Source organism: Sinocyclocheilus anshuiensis, unplaced genomic scaffold, assembly GCF_001515605.1.
Source record: "Sinocyclocheilus anshuiensis isolate Anshui unplaced genomic scaffold, SAMN03320099.WGS_v1.1 scaffold888, whole genome shotgun sequence".
NCBI classification, from domain to species: Eukaryota; Metazoa; Chordata; class Actinopteri; order Cypriniformes; family Cyprinidae; genus Sinocyclocheilus; species Sinocyclocheilus anshuiensis.
In genome coordinates this window covers 268,856-289,482 of record NW_015549648.1, presented here as the reverse complement: position 1 = coordinate 289,482, position 20,627 = coordinate 268,856, and the positions used below count along the sequence as shown (strand labels likewise).

General features: G+C 37.3%; 3 protein-coding genes across 3 annotated transcripts in view; all 3 read left to right on the top strand.

Moving 5' to 3' along the window:
* LOC107660164 (ubiquitin-conjugating enzyme E2 D2-like) overlaps positions 1–1,424 on the top strand; it is a 7,373-nt gene extending 5,949 nt beyond the window's left edge. Inside the window, exon 7 of the mRNA XM_016449403.1 lies at positions 1,299–1,424. Coding sequence (XP_016304889.1) covers positions 1,299–1,344 — 46 coding nt within the window. The 3' untranslated portion in view covers positions 1,345–1,424. The remainder of the gene's footprint in view (positions 1–1,298) is intronic.
* Positions 1,425–4,703: 3,279 nt separating this feature from the next.
* LOC107660163 (CDGSH iron-sulfur domain-containing protein 1) lies at positions 4,704–7,026 on the top strand. The gene is made up of 2 exons (XM_016449401.1): positions 4,704–4,937; positions 6,450–7,026. The coding sequence occupies exons 1-2, from the start codon at positions 4,719–4,721 to the stop codon at positions 6,537–6,539; spliced, it is 309 nt and encodes a 102-aa protein (XP_016304887.1). The 5' UTR covers positions 4,704–4,718; the 3' UTR covers positions 6,540–7,026.
* A 5,848-nt stretch (positions 7,027–12,874) lies between these two features.
* cxxc5b (CXXC finger protein 5b) overlaps positions 12,875–20,627 on the top strand; it is a 15,168-nt gene continuing 7,415 nt past the window's right edge. The window contains exons 1-2 of the mRNA XM_016449445.1: positions 12,875–13,210; positions 16,889–17,915. Of these exons, the coding sequence (XP_016304931.1) occupies positions 17,091–17,915 (825 nt within the window). The 5' untranslated portion in view covers positions 12,875–13,210; positions 16,889–17,090. The remainder of the gene's footprint in view (positions 13,211–16,888; positions 17,916–20,627) is intronic.

Genomic DNA, 20,627 nt, shown 5'->3' with positions numbered 1-20,627 from the left:
GTGTTTTTTTGTATTTCTCTCCAAACTGGCTCTGTTTGTGTGTCCGTGAGTCGTGCGCTGAGATGAGGAAACAGGTGTATGGTATTTCCTCGAGTCGTGAGCTCTATTTCTTTGGTGATGCATATGTGGACTTTCTGCGCAGGGGCACCCTTTAGTATCTATCCAGTATGAATGAAACCGACATTACGTGTTCATAGCACTAAATAATGGCCAATCTATAAAAATTATACTTCTCTCAAAATAAATTTAAGGTAGACATGTGATAATCCATGTCTTTCTACAGTGTACAACAATGTACTGGAGTTTTACTTAAAGTATAGTGGAGTTAGTTTTTTTTTAAATAGCATTTAAAATCCCTAAAAAGAAATCTGTTGTGCCAAACCATCAGAACCAAACTGAAAACTGTGTTTAAAAAAAACTGAGGTATTTATTGAACCTTGGGCTAACTGTATTGTTGCATATTCCTACTGTTTACTCTAAAAGACTGTGTAAGAGGAATATCACAAACTGAGTGCAGACTCAGTACTAACCTATGAAAACTATTTAACATGAAGTCTAGCATTTTGCACATTGTGCAATTACGATTTTGACATTAGCCATCAAGGAGCTTCAAGTAATGTAGGAATAGGCTATGTGACCCCCGGTATCACCCCATACCGGGGTCATATGACCCACCCCCATTCACAATAATGGACATGGAAAGTCGACGTATACGTAAAGCGATTGAAAGAATGGAAAGGAGGACTAAGAATCTACCAACGACAACTGGCAGTGCTACATTTGCTACAAGTGCCTGCACTTCAGCGTCCGTCCATCTATCGCTGTTCTCCATACTTGTGAAATAAGTTGACACAATGTTTACAGTATGTTTACACGGCGTTTTAAATCATGGCGGATGAGGGCGTTTTCGTACGCGTTTGGCCAATCAATGTCTACTTACGTCACGATTAGTACCAGTTGTGCTGGTTAGACCCTGCTCCGGAGTAGGAGCTAATTTAGTTCTCGAAAAAGGCAGTCCAGTACTAAAATCGCACCCAGTTCCGGCGGTGCGAAAGGCCCTACTGGAATCCTTCTATTGTACAAAAGGTTCTTTATGTAGTGAAAAAAGATTTAGATATTTAAAATCTTCACACTAGGAAAATAATAGTTATTTTAATAATTGTTCACTGAAAGGTTCTTTGGGGAACCAAAATGGTTCTTTTATTTGCTTTTGGAGTTTTTATTTTTAAGAGCGTATGTGTCATGCAGATGCCTTTCTGACATACGATGGTAATGTTTTTATTTCTCTTCCTTCACAGGTACAACAGAATAGCTCGGGAATGGACACAAAAGTATGCGATGTAGTTTTGGAGTTAGAATCATGATGGGAGAAAATTACAGCTCTCCATCTTAAGGTTAGGGGAGATTTTGAACGTTCAAAAGATAAAGAAAAAAGCTTAAGAAAAAAACAGATCTTGTTGGTTTCCATTGGAGTGCTTTCTTTAAGCCACGCCTCCCCTCACCAGAGCACCCCCCCCACTCTTAGCCCTCTGGCAGCCATGGTGTACATACTCAAACTACAACTGTAGCCCCTTTTCCTCCCCAAATGCAAACCTCCACTCCACAGCTCCTGCTTTACCTTCTCCGTTGCTATTGCGACGTACCCGCTGCTTAGGATCAGTCCATATCAATTTTGCTGTAGAAGATGTTTATGGCTCTAAAAGCATTCCTTGTTGTTTTTAAGAACTGGAAAGGGAGGGCTATATTATTATCATTTTGTTTTCTCCCTGCAGTTTGTGATAGTCTGGACATAGAGGGATATGTTTTTTTACAGTATACTTTTTCATTTCCATTTCCTGGGCTTCCAACTGTACATTGGATCAGGAAGTTGTTGTTTTTTCTTTATTTCTTTAATGCAGAGAAGGGAGGGGTATGCTGGCTATCTTTTTGTATAAAATCTATAAGGAATTCTTTTAAAATCATAGCAGTTAATTAAAAGAAAATGGACAACCTGTCCTCTCCTCCGGAGTATTCTAATGGACTTGAAAACTATGAATATATATATTTTGTTTCCATTTGTCATTGCAAAGACTGTCTCTACCCCTTTCCTTAGCCATGACCAACTTCACCGACATTCACCACATGGAGGGTTTCGGACCAGTTATTTAAAGCAGTCTCTATAACATGCATCTTATTGTTTTTTTTTTTGTTTGTTTTGTTTTGTTTTTTCTTCTGTCTCCCCCAAACCACCCTTGTAACTCTTAGGTTGCTTTTTTCTTCTTCTTCATTTTCCTGCTCTTGTTGAATTAGATGCTAACATGGTTCAGCCAGACTCGATTGGGTCCCTGGGTGAGAGGACACAAACTCCTCACAGACAAACTTCTGTATATTTAATTTCCTGACAGGCTCGTTGAGCTTTGTGTGTTGATTAAAACTGTGTAATAAAATGATTACTAAAGTCTGAAATGCTTTGTGTCTGCATGGTTTTTCCTGATGTGTTTGTTAAACAGGTGATGCAGGTCTTGTTGTAAACACTGCATGTGAGAAAATTTGTCATCTTGGGGTTTTAATCCTCAAGTCTTTCGAAACCTCTGGTGATAAAGGAACATTTCTCTGATCTCTTCTGCTTGTCCATTTGGTGGTTCTTTTGATAGAAAACAAATGTGCAATGATTGTTTAATATGTGCCTCATGACAGCCACTGTCACAGTTACTGTACTATAGTAAAACAAAGTTGCAAGGGACTTTTGAGCAGCAAGTTGTACATAAACCTTTTATAGGTATTTTTTGGATAGATTGATAATGCATTTCGGATATTTAAATGAATGCACTGTTTTAGTAGGAAATAAAGCTGCATCTTGTTGCCATGTCTCTCTGCAGCATTTGTAATGCGCAGATCATGAGCCTGACAAACTCAATTGTTTTGATATCTCGGGAAACACAGCGATGAACTAAAAGTTATTTTGAGTCGAATATTTTAAATGAATCATTTGAACCGAATCTGTCTGTACGATTCGTCCACATTCACAAATAAAAAACGTGTTAAAATACGTTTACAACTTAATAACTGTATGACAGTTTAGTCTAGCTTTATAATATGCCACGACGAGATGTCAGTGATCACTTGATGACGTTAAAGAATTGCGAAACGATTCGTTCTCAAGAACCGATTCGCGGAAATCAGTAGGACTACCATTAATAGAGTCAGAGTGAATCCTTCTCACCTGACCAGGATTTACAGTCTGAGATGAAAGACTCTTTGGATTTAGCCAGTCTGTATCTGTGTTGACATACAGTATGTCGTGACTATATTTTAGTGCTGATTAAGTTTCATGGGTTTAGCTCACATGACACTGAAGACCAGACACATAAATACACCCCATAATGTCAATAAACACTTTTATTCTGTACTGCATGTGTTTTATAGTGCATTTAAAGCTGTATAAGCATAATGTGTGCTACAGATCATGTAATATTTATTTGCAAATCATTGATTTGATTTAAAGGCTGTAGACTAGACTGTGTTTCTGTTGTTTGGACACTGAGTTTGTTGGTTTTCTGATATCAAATTGTAAAGTTATTTTGTCTAAAGTAGTTTGTTCCAAAGGGCAGTATTGCTTTGGTTGTATAGCTGTTAATTAATAACTACCGGGTGTGTTTCAGTGAAATTTAAATTCATGTCGATTTTCTTATAATAATATAGAAATTAAATGGCGCTATTGGATCAGGCTGTATGAAATAGAAATATATAAATGAGTGATACTGAAGATAGAAAATCATAGGTTTGAATAAATGATTTGGAACCAGGGAAATTAGAATATGACCACAAACTAGTATTCAGATTTATTTTCTGAGTTGAAGATTCACTTATTTCTAATGCTGAGGTAATGCGGTATTCAGACCTGTGAAATAATTGCTTAATATAAGCTGCATGAGAGCCACTGTCGAAATGACGTTACTATTAGTTATAGTTATAACAGTGTAAGTTTTTTTCTCCAGGTGTGGAGGACCAAATTTACATTGTAATTTTTCATAAAGGCACAATTTCCAAATGACACATAATGGATGAATCATGTTTTTTTAAAGACATTTTAACAAATGTATTTTATTAAACAAAGCCTTTATTGTTACAAATAACATTTGGAAACACTAACTGTTGTGGGGGGAAAAATTATGAAGTATGGTTTTGGGCAAGTGGATATTGTGAAATGTTTTAACAATTATGTTTTTTGTCCTTAATAGGACTTTTTATCGATGTCAAATGCAAGGTTACTTTTCTCTGAACTTGGAAATGAACCTAAGTGCTTTGCCCATTTTCAAGTTCATATATGAAAAGCACTATTACTTAAAAATTTTCAAGAAATTAGCCTACTGAAAAACAGAAAACAGGAAGCATGGAATTTGGGAAAAATAAAACAGAATTTGGAAGAAAAAAATAGATTCCATGGGGCCATTTTTGTTAAATTTGTTTACATTTCATAATTTCAAATAGTTAGAAATGCTTTTTGATTACTAACATATATATTATCCATTAAAATGGAATTGAGAAAAATTCCAAAAGGGAGTTAGATAGAAAAACAAAAGGAATTTAATAACCACCTAGGTTATCATGTCCAAAATCGAGTTTCAACATGGCTGGGCTTGACCCAAAGATTAAACTAAATATTTTCTAGAAAATAGCAATTCTCATAGATTAGTGTGCAGGAAGCTAACGGCCCTGTCAAAAACGAGCGCCTCCTCATGTGTACATTTACAGATCAGCTGATCACCATCGTTCCCGTTGCAGTGGCCGCGGCTCTGAGCACCTACCTGCTGACACGCTACTTCAGTTCACAGAGCAGCCCCGAAAGCAGGGTCAACATGTCAGTCAACAAAGACAGCCCCAAAGTAGTGCACAGCTTCGACATGGAGGACATCGGCAACAAGGCCGTCTACTGCCGCTGCTGGAGGTCCAAGAAGGTGAGTGAAAACTCAGTGGATCACGTGTCTGAGTTCATATTAATAGGATGGTGTGGCTATTCTTCATCCCAATGGCCTGTTTGGAGATCATCTGTATGAACCATTTTTAAAAATTTGATACATGAATTTTAAGGCCTCTAAATTATTAACAAGATTAAAACTTTACTGAAACTGAAAACTGAAAAGCCTGTTATAAACAATCTTGTACATGTCTTCTGTCTGAATGTTAATTTGTACGTATTTAGCAAGTAAAAGGCCTTTTGGTATCATTTTAAAACACCCCCCTTCAGGATGTTTTACACGTTTCTTTTTGCTGTGAAATATTTAATATATCAATATAGCTTTTATATTGTTAGAAATATTTCAAGATGAACGTCTGATGGACTAAAACAATTAATAATCATGTTAAAATATGAATATCAAATATCAGGCTTTTGAGGAACGTTTATTTGTTCATCTCTTAATCGTCATTGTATTGCATTTGATTACATGTTTTGCCCCACAATTAAAAACTACAGTGTTTGATCATAAAATTAAGCATTTAAATATCATCTTACTAAGACATATTATTAGGAGTGACAAATGATATTTATAAGCATTTTATGTAAGTAGTCTGTTATACTTTTATGAAAAAAAATAATTGTTTTACATAAAAGTTAGTTACTTTTTAGCCATATAAATAACATCTTCACCAAAATGCATGTTTTTGCTTAATTTTATCGTAAAAAAGATATACAAAGATATTTCTTCTTGCATAGATATAACATTGAAAAATTGATTAAAATTTAGTTTATGCTTAAAACAAGAAAAGAATGTCTGCCAAGACAAATAAACTTAATTCAAAGAAAAAACAAGTTTATTTTCCTAACCCCGTTGGCAGACTGATTGTCTTGTTTTATGCGTAAAGTCACTTAATTTTGATAACATTTTCAAAAAACAATGTTTTGTAACATGTTCACGTGTGTAATTTTGCTTCTTAATTGTATCTTCATTTAAGATTGGAAAGTAAGACAAAAATAATAAGGAAGAAAATAATTTTTTTGCAGTTAGAACTTCTGAATAACATGGAGGTGTTTTTTTCCTTCTTCCTCAAGTGTGAGCTCCATAATCTCATTATATCATATTATATTAGCCATACAAAATCCTGATGTATCAAATATGATATTCAACAACAAAAAAATACATATGCAGACTTTTCTCTAAAGGTTCAATACACTGTTCCATTTAAAAATGGTGATTTATTTATTTTTTGGCCATTATTCCATATGTCAGGCTTTACAGGGTTAATGGTATAATTCCCCCAGAATTGTTATTTCTCTCATTTATGCACCCTCATGTCACTGTTTGTCATATCCTGAAGCACCATAGTGATCTAGAAGAGCTTCCTGCAGACGTACCAATGCAAAGTTTAAACATTAAAACCGCAGGAAGCGTACAGATACGCCATCACACTCTCTGAATGATCATCATGTGTGGTTGTGAATTGTATGTATTTGTTTGTTCCCTGGACAGTTTCCATACTGTGACGGCACACACACCAAACACAATGAGGAAACTGGTGATAATGTCGGACCTCTGATCATTAAGAAGAAAACCCCCTAAATACTCAGTGAGTGTGTGTGTTTGCATCAGTGTTTTCCATCCACTGGCGATGAGAGGCACTGGATGAGGATTTAATATTACAATTACTGTAATTCTCAATGTTAATGCGTCTCATTCACACCAGGGCTTCCTGTAGCACTGCAGACATGCATCAGCAAACATACTGTATTTCCTGTAAACATGCAGTTTTACACTTGGTCTTCCTCTCTGCCTCTAACACAAACCATATCATTTAAATGTGCTTTAAATGTACTCAAAAATAACTTGGCACTACAATGCAGACGAATGTGGATGAGAGGGGGTCAGAACTACTACGCACAGTTTGATGAACATTTTGGTAATTATGACTTGAACATTTGTGTAGTTTTTTACTATATTAGGTGTAAAACTAAACCAGGTTCCATTTAAAAACAGCATAGAAATATAATTTCTATCATGATGTGTAATTCGGAGACCATGTGTATTTTGCTGTACGATGAAGATGTACATTTTGAATAAATGTAATTTGAAATGTTCACCCTTGTGTCATTTTGTCAGGGTTGGGTTTTCACGCTCTATTTTCAGTAAGCAGGGTTATAACAGCCAGATCTTTAAAAGAGGATGTGGGAGATAATGTGTTCTACTTCCTGTTCTGCTGCAAAACACAGGAAATCAGAGATCGTCCTGCTGCTGTTCCGCTTATAGCCACCAGATAGAGCCACTATATCAGTTCAATGCTCTTGAGTTTGTTTTGAAGGGATTTTGAGGCAGCGTCACCTCTTTGGCTCTGCAGAAAGTGAGGTTTATACATATATTGGTTTTTAAATGCTGGACACCCCAATCTTCCATGTTTACTAAGAAGTTATTCGGTGTTTTTTAAATATTTATAGTCAGTTCTAAAGTATATATACCCACGAACTGTTAGTTAGTGGGTTTATGTTGATATGTTTTATATTTAGCTGTTTTATGTAGCTTAAAAGTGCTATGCATTTACTTTCTACAGTGTAGAGGTGCGGTCACGTTAGCTTCCTGTTCTGCTGCAAAACACAGGAAATCAGAGATCGTCCTGCTGCTGTTCCGCTTATAGCCACCAGATAGAGCCACTATATCAGTTCAATGTTCTTGAGTTTGTTTTGAAGGGATTTTGAGGCAGCGTCACCTCTTTGGCTCTGCAGGAAGTGAGGTTTATACATATATTGGTTTTTAAATGCTGGACACCCCAATCTTGCATGTTTACTAAGAAGTTATTCGGTGTTTTTTAAATATTTATAGTCAGTTCTAAAGTATATATACCCACGAACTGTTATTTAGTGGGTTTATGTTGATATGTTTTATATTTAGCTGTTTTATGTAGCTTAAAAGTGCTGTGCATTTACTTTCTACAGTGTAGAGGTGCGGTCACGTTAGTGAATTTATTACATAAACACATTTCATTACACCAAATACACAAAATAATGTTCTTTTTAGCAACATCATATGACCCCTTTAAAGCTGACTGGTTTATAAGTGACCTGAGTAAGCGATGTTTCACTATTGGTAAAGGGCCTTCTTGACTCATCCACATGAAGCCAGAGCTTTCCCTATCCGATCTTTTTTTCTTTGTTCTAAAAAAAAATCCGTAAACACGGCGTCATCTCAAGAAATAGGGGAGAGCAGGGCACAATGTAACACTTTTTGACTTTCTTAGTTTGTGTAAATCCACATGGGGTTCAGAGTATAATTTTTTTGTCCACAGTATTTTTACACTTGTCTAGTACAAATACGTCACTTTGTTTCATAATTACGGTGTATAAATTTTTCTTTATTTACCCTCAAAAAATGGAAGTGAAATGTGACAACATGCCCCATAGGTGGGGTACATTGTAACATCTGAGGAGCACATTGTAACATGACCATATGACAGCTTAAAGACTTGGAGCATGTGCATAAACCTTGCAGACGTGGGGTGATGACATAATTGTTGCACAAAATATACAGATTGGCTGTACACAAAAAAACGCATGGGTGTCGTATTCAGTTTACCCACTCTGGGACCTGGTATAAAAAAATAGCAGTTTCAGGACTTTTTTTTTTATTTACCCCAAAAGAATGGAAGTGAGATGTGACAACATGCCCCATAGGTGGGGTACATTGTAACATCTGAGGAGCACATTGTAACATGACCATATGACAGCTTAAAGACTTGGAGCATGTGCATAAACCTTGCAGACGTGGGGTGATGACATAATTGTTGCACAAAATATACAGATTGGCTGTACACAAAAAAACGCATGGGTGTCGTATTCAGTTTACCCACTCTGGGACCTGGTATAAAAAAATAGCAGTTTCAGGTTCCCAAAACGTCGGATCCGTCCGGACGAAACGCGCGGGGCATAGAGGAGAAACAATAATATACAGTATGTGGAAAATAATTTAAAAATAATTAATATATAAATAAAAATACACATGCATTCTGTGTGATTGGCACCTATACTAGTATTAATGTATTTATGCACGCCAAGTAAAAAGTTTTTTTTTTGTTACAAAACTCGGCACAGTGATCCTAAAGTACTGAAATGGGGTTGATACAGTGTTTTAAGTTGTTGATATCATGTTGTGGGTGGTTGCTAGGGTGTTGCTAGGTGATCAAAACAAACATAGCAGTCGTCATTTACTCCTGACATCTGAGCCGCTGAACTGGCAGTGTATTTCGTTTGTTTCTGAAGGGAATGCTCCCCCGATCTGTCTATGTTCACGCGAATCATTCATGATCCAGCCTCATCTACAGAAGAAGTGAGTATAATGTTTTGTAATGAATCTTTGCAAATCGCCTTTCCTAATAATGTGCTAATTAGCAAGTTTCACGATGAATGCGGCTAAAGTAAACAGTCTCTCTGAGAGTGGCTCAGAAGAGAGGGGTGGGGTCAGCAGAGCTCATTAACATTTAAAGGGAAATGCTACAAAAACGGCTTGATCTGAAAAGAGCTGTTTTTGACAGGGTAAAAAAGGTGTTTTTACACTACCATTGAGAAATTTTAACCAAACTATGTTACAGACTTTTCATTAAGACCCTAAAGAATCATATCAACTTGTGGAAAATGGGCATCATATGACCCCTTTAAGTCTTACATTTTGACAGTTCTAGGGCCGTATTACAGAAACCTGTTTGTTACGATTATTAAGGATGGTAATCAGTGAGATATATTTTTGCCGAATTCCGGTGCCTATTTCAATGTAAATCTACAAAATTTTCACCATTTTATCATCTGCTATGTGAAAATTGCATGTCTAATTGCTTAGAAAAACACCAGCATAACTCTCTTGAAATACGCGCACAATTTTAGCTATAATTCATCTCCGAAGCACAATTGGCATGGGACGAGTAAAGTCTCTAAACCAATCTCTAAAAAAGAAATTGCTTGTGAAAGAGAGACCAATAACAAGACTATTAACAGTCTGTAGGTTATTCCTTGTCTAATAAATATTTTTGAAATAGTATGTGGATGGGGGGCTGGAGATATTAGTCATTGAAGAACAGGAAGCTCTGACAACATGGTGCCCAAAACCACAGGTAATTTCTGTGTTCGAGAAGCAGGCCGACAGCATTCCTCAGTGTCTGAGAAAACCGGACGTTTGCTCCATCTCTTTCTCTTTTATTTCCCTTCTCCTCTCCCTCGGTCTCTATGCCGTCGTCTTTCAAGTGGGTTTTATCCCCTCCTGTGGAGCGGGTCATGTGTCTGGCTGCCAGAGAGAACCATGTGACGTTAATCCAACGTCCTCATCCACCCCCCTCTTCCCACTCACCACCACACAATCCCCCCCAGCTCAGAGAGGAGGGGGGCTGAGGTCTCAAAGTTATCTGGGAATTATGTGGCCACAAGGATAGGCAAGTGTTTGTTTATTTATTTGCCCAATTTAATGATCTATCATGTGGCTTCGTTTGGAGATGATCTGTTATCTGTCACATAGCAGGGACGTCTCATCGTGCTCCAGTGATATACCAGCTCAATACTACAGGAACGTCCTCCAGGGTGAACTCAGGGTATGATGCAACTCAGGATCCAAAGGTCTGATCAATGAGCTCACAAACAAACCTGGTTCAAGTCAAGCATCCTGGAATAGTTCTCTGAATAGTCCACTTTCACATTGATTGGTACAAAATGCTAAAGAAAAAACAAGAAAAACAATAATATTGATATATTTATTTAAAAAGTATGATTATAAGTATATTATAGTTTATCATTTTTTATTCATATATAGCCTATTATATATTTATGTATAAATATTATTGCATAAATCTATTCATTTTTTCTTGCATCTTAATATATATATATATATATATATTAATTATATAAGAAGTTATATTTGTAAATGATAATAAATTATAATGCATGTATTAATTATATAAAACATTTGAGGTACTTTCAAGTGCCTTGTATATATGATATGTGAATATGCTATTCATGTACAAATTACCTAAGTACCATGTTTTTGGATACAACTGTGATGTAATACCATGGTATTCGTTGAAATATATACTATTGAGTGCCATTCCTTACAAAAAAGTACTGTGGCTGTACCATGGTACAGTTGTAGTATGAGTTCCAAGAGCTGTAGGGCTATTATACTTCCAAGAATACAATGGTATTACCATGGTGAATGTCCAAAAACATGGTAGTACCATGGTACTGTTTTGTAGGTGTTTTAAACAATATTGTATATTAATATAGCAATATACATATGATATGATACCATGTTTTAGAAAACTACCGTGGTATTTCTTAAAAGTATTTAAATGGAATACGGATACAACCATAGGCTACATTTGAGCACAACCATGTATGTGTACAAAAAATGTTAGTAGCATTACCATGATACTTTTTAGTATATTTTTGTGATGTAAATACCATGACATATATGAATAATCATAGTATATTTCTAAGTCCCATATCACGATATTTTTGGACACAACCATGATGGTAGGCCTATTTCTGAAGTGCCTTGAAGAGACATGTAGCCTAAATACCATTGTATATTAATCTGTTCACAGTACTACCATGGTATAGCCTAGCCTACACAACGTCTTGTAAGTGAAAACTTTATCCCATACGCTTAGAATAGAGTTTAGCCTTTTGTGAATACAGATAAATGAAAGAAAACAAAACATTATGGGAAGTAAAGCCGTAAAGTAGTGTCACTTTACTCAAGCCTAAACTTTCCCGTTAATGCAATTGTGGAGGACTGTAACACGCAGCCCCCTCAAACCCACAGCCAGCAGCAGCGCCGCGCTGATCGATCCGCATTGATCGTCCCTGACGAGCTGCTCCACTTTCCAGCCAATGCACGCTCGCCCGTCTGCGACTGGGAAGAAGCCCGAAACGGAGGAAAATTTCTGCCGCCCTGGCGGTGTCACTTCCCCACACTTCAGCTGGCCGCCTGCCAGACACACAGGACGCTCACAAGAGGTGGAGTGGACTCCAGGCGACGAGGAGGAGCGTCTGCGAGCGACTGGACTGACGGACAAATGGACCCACAGCACAACGGCTCCTCGGTCACAGAAAGTCATCAAACACAGAGAAACACGACGACTGTGGTAAAGAGTCCAGTCCCTTTGATTTCTTCACAAAGATTAATGACTCTTTATATGCTGACTGTTAGAGAAACTGAAATTAATGTATTTTTAGGGGTAGTTTATGGGCACTCATATTAAATACATTAATAAATGAACTATTAAGTAAGCTATTATTAATTCAAATAATTCATTTAAAACTATACTTAATCTATAAACAATATGGGTAGCTGCTCCTATTAATTACATTAATAAATTAATTTGATATTCATTAGTTATAAAACAGTTAATCAAAAGTGAATATTAATATAATAAAACTAAGTAAAATAAACAATTACTAATACAGTGTGTCGATTTTAAACGCATTCATAAAAATACATTAATAACATTAAAATAAAAGATTACTAAAAACGAATGTATGTAGATTTAATAATTAATGCATAAATTATTAATAGCCTAATACGGATTAAATATTCAGTTTTATATCAAATATGCCACAAACAATAGCAAATTGCAAAAATACACCAATAATAATAGGAATAATTGTTTTATTATTGTTATTATTATTTAGTTTTCATGAACGTGCAATTATTATTTACAATTTGCATGTTATTTTCATTAACAGAGCAGCCAACAGGGTTATATTTCAGATGAGTGATTGGTGGAGCCGTGTTTTGCATATTAAAATATCAATCAGCCCCAAGTTCCTGGAAAGCGTAAATGTGCAAAAGTTCTGATATAATAAATCAATCCCGAGCGCAGCCAACAGCCATTAAGAATGGAGTCAACAATGGGCTGAGTGTCCAGCCCTCTCAAAACTATACTTCATTCATTATTCCGCTCTCATATGCACAGAGAGACAGACAGCCTCACCGCAGACAGAACATCGCGCTCATCCACACCTCTTTAAGGTTTATTTATTTTTTCCCCGACGGAAAGTCCACTTCGGTTTTTGTGTGAAGCTCCAAAAATCTATGAAATGTGTTTGCATGTTCTTCTCCGGGCGCGAGGATGTGGAGGTGGGATAGAGAGACGCGAGAGGCTGGAGGAGCGCACGCGCTCGCTCTCGGACAAAGTGCGTTCTGCGTGTATCTGCCGGTGTTTGGGCTTTATTGAAGGAAACAGCGAGACGAATTCAGTTCGGGTGAGCATTTGCTTTCGTTTGGCTCTTTTACCTTTTATTCTCTCTCTCTCTCTCTCTTTTATATAAATCTCCGCAGCGCGTGAGAGCACCGGACCGCTCGGACAGTCGGAACGCTCCCCTCGGCTCACGAGCGGCGCGAATGAAAAGACGCCTGTGTTTGCAAATATGCAGATACCCTATGTTTATCAAAGGGAGGGCAATGAGACTTTGTTGAGGACTGTTCAAAGTTACAATGACATCCAGCCAAGACGAATAAGTTGGCAGTGAAATAACAAGGGAATGTGCTTAACCAACGCGACGTGTTGGCGCATACCGCGCGCTGTCACCATAGACACATCGACCGAGATGAGACAAAAGGGATTTTGTTTTACTTTCTAAATGATCGGCGTTACATCTGCTTGACAATTTGCCCATATGCATTAGATGCATTGGTGCAACTTTGCCACGCGTAACCAAATAGGCGCACGGAATAGTTGCATTTACGGGTAGCCTGTTTGTTTGTTGTTTAGCTGTACCGTGGTCACCGTAAACATACTATTGTGACATTTTCTGTTTTTATTGGTTGTCTGGATTCAAAGATGAGGGATTTACCGAGCGGGAATGTCTGAATTATTCAGAATTCCTCTTGGAGAGAGGTAAGTATGAATGCAAGTTATATGTGCTGTTTATTATTAATCCATTATGAGTTACATGCAAACTTTTTGTGTGTGGTGCGCATTTGCATTCATATTCTTTAAATAATCTAACCTGAATATATGCAGTTAATCCAGGTCTGTGTTTGGGATTGATCTAGTAAGGGTTTCATTGAGGTGATTGTTTGACAGAACATGTAGATCTTGATAAGCAGGTCATCTTATTTAGCCACAGTTGGGCTATTTGTGCAGGTTTGGCTATTGTTCCCTGGTGATGTCCAGATCTCTCTATGTCGCGCTATTGTCCCTCTGGCTCGCGCAATACTGGACACAACAATTTCCATGTGCATGTGAGCCTCATATGTTTGACATGCATTTGACATCAGGCAATTGCTGAATGGACATTTTAACTGTTGCTAAGAACGTATTTATCTGTTAGCTGGGTCAATAATTTACTGAAACCCTCAGTAGATGCAGCTTTTGTCTTGGTTTACCTGCAGATGAGGGCTACCTGTCTGCAGTAAGTTTTTATTCCCATAATGACTCCTTGATGTGGATGTGATGTAATCGTAATTGATATGGTCATGTGTTTTGCTAACTGATAGAGTGCTCTGTAGAAGTGTTTTGGCAGGTAATTTACAGTAAAAGTCTGCCTCATATGGTTTTAATCAGGTCAGATATATTATTTAATATGACTGAATCAACCTTTAGACAATAGGATTCACCAATTATTGGAATTTGTTTTAGATTAGTAAGAAATAGCCTAAAGGAATGACCAGGGCTAGTTATCACTATGTTGAATAGGTTTATTTTTGAATAGACACAAACTTTATAGTCTTTATTACTGGCTAAGTTTCCTCTGTTGTTAGCTGATATTATCACATGTTGACCTATTGTGACAGCATGCTCCTTTAGTGGGGCATGTTGTCACACTATGGGGTAGGTTGTCACAATGAAATCTGCCATTAAATAACAAAAGTCACACAGTAAAACAGTTATGAATCCAAAATTAATGAAACATCAAAATTGAAATGTACAGTAGTATTAAACCATTGTTTAGCCAACATTGCTATGTTATACCATTTAAAACATGTGACAACTTACCCCAACCCATTTTTTATGAAAATATTTTGAACTAGATATTTGAAACCAACATCTAACACCTTATAGTTACTGAGACAACTTCCCTGTGTGACAACCAGCTCAACTCTCCCTTACATGCATCATTCATTCATTCATTCATTCATGCATGCATGTTTGTATGAATGAATGGCCAGTTACCACATCTTCATAGGCAGTCACTCACAACCTAAACTATTTTTTTTTCTCTAATTATTACCAATAGCATGATTTACTGTGGCTTGGCAGTTAATTGAAATGTTAAGTCGTTGACGAGCGTGTGTACGTGCGTCAGTGCGGCTGAGCTTGCACCTAGACATCCTGATTTCACTGTCGGCTCACCCCAGGGGCTTTGCGCTTGAGCTCACGATTCCGGTTTCGTGATAGAACAGACTGCCTGTGGACCCTGATAGAGGTCTCTCACTGAAGGGGAATTGCTGTCACAAGGAACGGGCTTTTGCACGTAAAGGTTATGAAATATAACAATTTAACAGACTCAAACCGTCCAATTTAATATCCACACAAAATCTTTTCTTTTTTTGCCATGAGCTTCACAGTCAGTTTCAGTTCCTTGGAAGAACACCGAACAAAGTGTAATTGTCACTAAATCAGATATCTAGGACAGATATTATGTCTGAAACATAAATGTTGGCTAAGGAATCAAAATGGGTCGGATGAGGCCACAGCGAGCAGTAGATTATTTGTCACCATGAACTTGCGCCTATTTCGGCAGGGCAAAACAATAAACAAATAAAATGCGATTTGTTTATAGGCATGATTATTTCGGAAGAATTAGATACGTTAAAATGGTTTTTAGCAGTTAAGGATGAAGTGTGATGCTGTGCCGTGAGGAATCACACAGATAATTCATTTTGCGGTTGACAGGTGAGGCTGACGTAACGTGTTCTCCATGTTCTTTAGGTTTGGATATACACTACTGATTAAAAGTTTGGAATAATTTTTGGTAACACTTTATTTTAAGGTGTCCTTGTTACATGTTACATGTACTTACTATTATAATAACAATTAATTATGCATAATTACATGTAAGTAACCCTAAATCAAACCCTAATCTTAACCCTAACCATATAGTAAGTACATGTAGTTAATAAATATTACTCAGTACTTAAATGTATAAATAGTGTAACAAGGACACCTTAAAATAAAGTGGAACCTAATTTATTTTTTAAAGTAGTCTCCTATGCTTACCAAAGCTGAATTTATTTAATCAAAAATACTGTAAAACAGTAATATTTTAAATATTATTACAATTCATAAGAACTGTTTTCTATTTTAGTATATTTTAAAATGCAATTTATTCTGTGATAGCAAAGCTGAATTTTCAGCATCATTACTCCAGTCTTCAGTGTCACACAATCCTTCAGAAATTGTTCTAATATGCTGATTTGATAGCCAAGAAATATTTCTGAAAACAGTTGCTGCTTATTATTTTTGTGGAAACTGTAATAAACTACCATTCAAAAGATTGTGGTTGATAAGATTAAAAATAACAGAAGATTCGTATTTCAAGTAAATGTTGTTCTTTTGAACATTTTATTAATCAAAAGATTCAGAAAAAAATGAGCAGGAAAATAGTTTTCAACAATGATAATATTAAGACCCGTTAATAATAATTTGGCAAAAATAATAATTGAGCACCCAATCAGAATCATGTCTGTAACACTGAGAACTGAAATTTCAGCTTTGCATCACAGAAATAAATAACATTTTAAAATATATTAAAATAGAAAACAGTTTTTTTTTAAATTGTAACAATATTTCAGTGTTTTCACTGCTCTATTTTGATCAAATAAATGCAGCCTTGGTGAGCATAAGAAAAATCTGAATTATTCCTCTTTGCATGTACCATACATTTATTCAAACCACTCTGGCTTTAACCTCACTGTGCATTATCTTCCCTTTCTAGGATCCTCAGGCCTTAGTGAACAGACCCGTGAGATGTTCTCGAGGCTCAACTAGTGTGGACTGCCGCTTCAGTGGTCTGATTCTCCTGCTGTGCACGCGTCAATCTCATCTTGGCTTCGGTCTTCGTAGGAACGTTGCAACTCTATCCCCTGCTCATCCTAAGCTCCCTCATCTCCCTCTCCCTCCCCCTCACGCCGTGGCCCATGTCTGCCAGCGGAGGGTCCATGGAGGGAAGTCGAGCCATAGAGGATGAGGAGGCGCAGGACAGCTGCTGTGGGGACGAAGACTCATCCCCGGTGGTGGAACGGAGAAACCGCAGCGGTATCATCAGCGCTCCACTCAGCAAAAGCCTAAAGCACTCACGAGCTCTCTCGCAGTACATCGCGACCTGCTCGGCCGCCGCTGTGGCCAGTGTCGCGAATGCTAACAGACTTGCCCAGAGCTCTATGGTGGCGGCGGGCGTCAAAGCTCACCCTACTGCCAGCCAGCACAGGTCACAAGTCGGGTATGCCAAACTGGACCGGGGTGCGTTAGTATCCGGCCTTCTGGACTCTCCGAGCGGCCTGCATCTCGCCCAGGCCGCCGAGCTCCTGCGACGGGCGGGGATGCTGCTTCCTGTCAGTGACCCGTCCAATGTCAGTGTGGGCGGGGACATGGAGACGGTCTCGGCTTCTGATTCGCTGGGCAGTGTGATGGACTTCCCATTGCTTGGCAACGGCGGAGTGGGTGGGAGTTTTCCGTATCACCCGGGGCTGTTCATAATGACGCCGGCAGGAGTGTTCCTCGCCGACGGGGCGCTCTCTCACGTGACGGGTGCGTCGGAACACCAGCAGATGCAGAGCGAGATTTCATCGGCCATCAGTGCCAACGGGAAGAAAAAGCGGAAGCGATGCGGCCTGTGTCCACCTTGCCGGCGCAGGATTAACTGCGAACAATGCAGCAGCTGCCGCAACCGCAAAACCGGCCATCAGATCTGCAAATTCCGCAAGTGCGAAGAGCTCAAAAAGAAACCTGCTGGCGAGCTGGAGGTAAGATGGTGAGCAATGCACAGTAAATTCATAAACATTATCCCTGAATGCTAGCCGGACGCAAGCTAGCATCATCTGCATGGGCACCACAGCATAATGCTTGTGCTAAATCAGTAGGCCACACTTCTGATACGTTGCACTGTGATGCTCCTGCAGGTGGTGCAAGTTTGCGTAATTTCTTGATTCTTTTCCCTCATCTCCTTATCGTTTCCTGTTCGCTCTACTAATCATGTGGATAAAAGCAGCAAAAGTTGAAAATAAAAGTTGTGAAATACAAGCAGAGCAAATTTCTGTGTAAATAATTTGTGGAATCAGTTTTGTGTTAATGACTTATTTCAGTTCAGTGCAATGATTTACGTAATGGATTAATGGAAAATTATGGATTTTACTATGGATTTTTTTTAAATAATGGATTTCACTATAGTTTAATGAGTTAGTGCAGTTAAATTAAAAATAGGCCTAAATAAGACTATAAAACTATTAATGCTGTAAAATCATGACCTCTGACACATATGTAAAATCTGTAAGAAAGTATTTTCTACCTTCTGAACAATTTGAGGTCTTCTTTTAAGAAATTAAAACTTTATTTAGCATGAATGCATTAAATTGATCTAAAGTGACACTAAAGGCTTCATTTTTAATAATTCACTTTTAAACAAATGCTGTTCTTTACACAAAAACATTAAGCTGCACAACTGTGATTAACAACATTGATAACAAGAAATGTGACTTGAGCGGCAAATCAGCATATCAGAATGATTTCTGAAGGATCTTGTGACACTGAAGACTCGAGTAATGATGTTGAAAATTTAGCTTTGCATCACAGCAATGAATTACATTTTAAAATATATTAAGGTAGAAAACAGAATGAAACATGCTTCATTTTAAATTGTGATAATAATTCGCAATATTGCTATTTTTACTGTATTTAAAAAAAAAATGCAGACTTGTTGAGAATAAGAGACTTCAGAAAGAAAACAGTATGATCCCAAACTTGATGTTTGTCTCACTAAATAACTGGTGACCAAATAGATCCATCTCACGCTTGTGCATATAGAGCAACATAATATCATGTAACTCTGTACATGACTTCTAAATCTATTATGTTTGTCACAATGGCTTTAAATGTTTCAGCATATATTGTGATTAATTCAGTTAATTAATCTGTGTATTTCGTAATTAATTTGATTTGAATGTTTAATCGATTGACAAGCCCTAGTTTTTACAAACATTCCACATAGAAATGAATGCTACTTGTGTTTCATAAATTTTCGCATAGGAACATTACTCATCCTGACGAATGGCAAGCTGAATGCAGTTTCCCATCTCTCAGGCAGCATAACTTGAGATGTTTCTGCCTTGTTTACAGGCCTGTTCAGGTGTGGGAAAATTAGCTCTGAGTAACTTTTATATTCTTTATAAAAGTTAAGAGTCAGCCACACCTACCTAAAACGGCTCGTTCTAACACGCCCCCACATATCTACGTCGCTCTGTGGGAAGATTTGCATAACGCCGCCCAAATGTTCACGCAAAGAAAGAAGGCATAACTTTTATTCTCACTGTAGTATTGTTGCCGCCGCCATATCCTGAAGACGCTGTGTGCTTCGTTGTGAAAGCGAAACTACTTTGTTTGGTCTTCCAAAAGAGGACGATATCCGCTTCATCATGCCTAGAGCTGATCCGTGCTGGTCGCTGAGGGAATACAACAGTATGGTGAGGGGCGTAACATTTCCGTCTCACGCTTGAGGTATTCGGCCAATCACAACGCACTGGATAGCTAGCCAATCACAGCACACCTCGCTTTTTCAGACCGATGAGCTTTGTAAAAATCTACGTGTTTCAAAAAGGCGGGGCATAGAGGAGAAACAATAATGTACAGTATGTGGAAAATAATGTGTTTTTTTAACTTTAAACCACATAAACATTTCATTACACCAAATACACAAAATAATGTTCTTTTTAGCAGCATCATATGACCCCTTTAAGTGTTCTGTCTCTACTCAAAGTACTGAATGTGGGACTTTGGACCAATGAAATTTCACAGTGGGTGGTGCTACACAACACATCAAGACAATAGAATAAGGTGCTTTCAAGTCATGTCAGAAAGATTGTATTTACGAGCTCAACGCACATGAACGCCACCACAAAGTCGTAATTACAACTGGGAAACCGAGAATTGGGGCGTGTCAGTGAGAAAACATGTCTGACGCAATGGATGCAGCATCTTTATTAATGGTAAATTCCTTCAAATGAATCTAATTATTATTGTTTTATTTACAATAAACATAACCTGCATATACAAAATCCCATATTATTGTACAATTAAGAATCAGTTTGCTGAAAAATCACAGTGTGTTCATTTTGAAGATGTAGAGTTTCAAAATCATTTTATATAACTTTGTAATTATTTTATCATTTTTTAAAAAAAAATTATATATATTTTTTAGAATTTTTTTTATATATTTTAAAAAAGATAAGATGTTTAGATATTTTAGTCCAAGACTAAGTAAGAACAAGACTGTGATATACATATATATATATATATACAGTGGGTACGGAAAGTATTCAGACCCCCTTAAATTTTTCACTCTTTGATATATTGCAGCCATTTGCTAAAATCATTTAAGTTAATTTTTTTTCCTCATTAATGTACACACAGCAACCCATATTGACAGAAAAACACAGAATCGTTGACATTTTTGCAGATTTATT

What these genes read in the sequence shown, in the direction of transcription:
- LOC107660163 (XM_016449401.1), top strand. Translation starts at nt 4,719, where the DNA reads ATGTGTACATTTACAGATCAGCTGATCACCATCGTTCCCGTTGCAGTG. An exon ending in GCTGCTGGAGGTCCAAGAAG is followed by an intron (nt 4,938 to 6,449) that starts GTGAGTGAAAAC and finishes TTCCCTGGACAG; the next exon opens with TTTCCATACTGTGACGGCAC.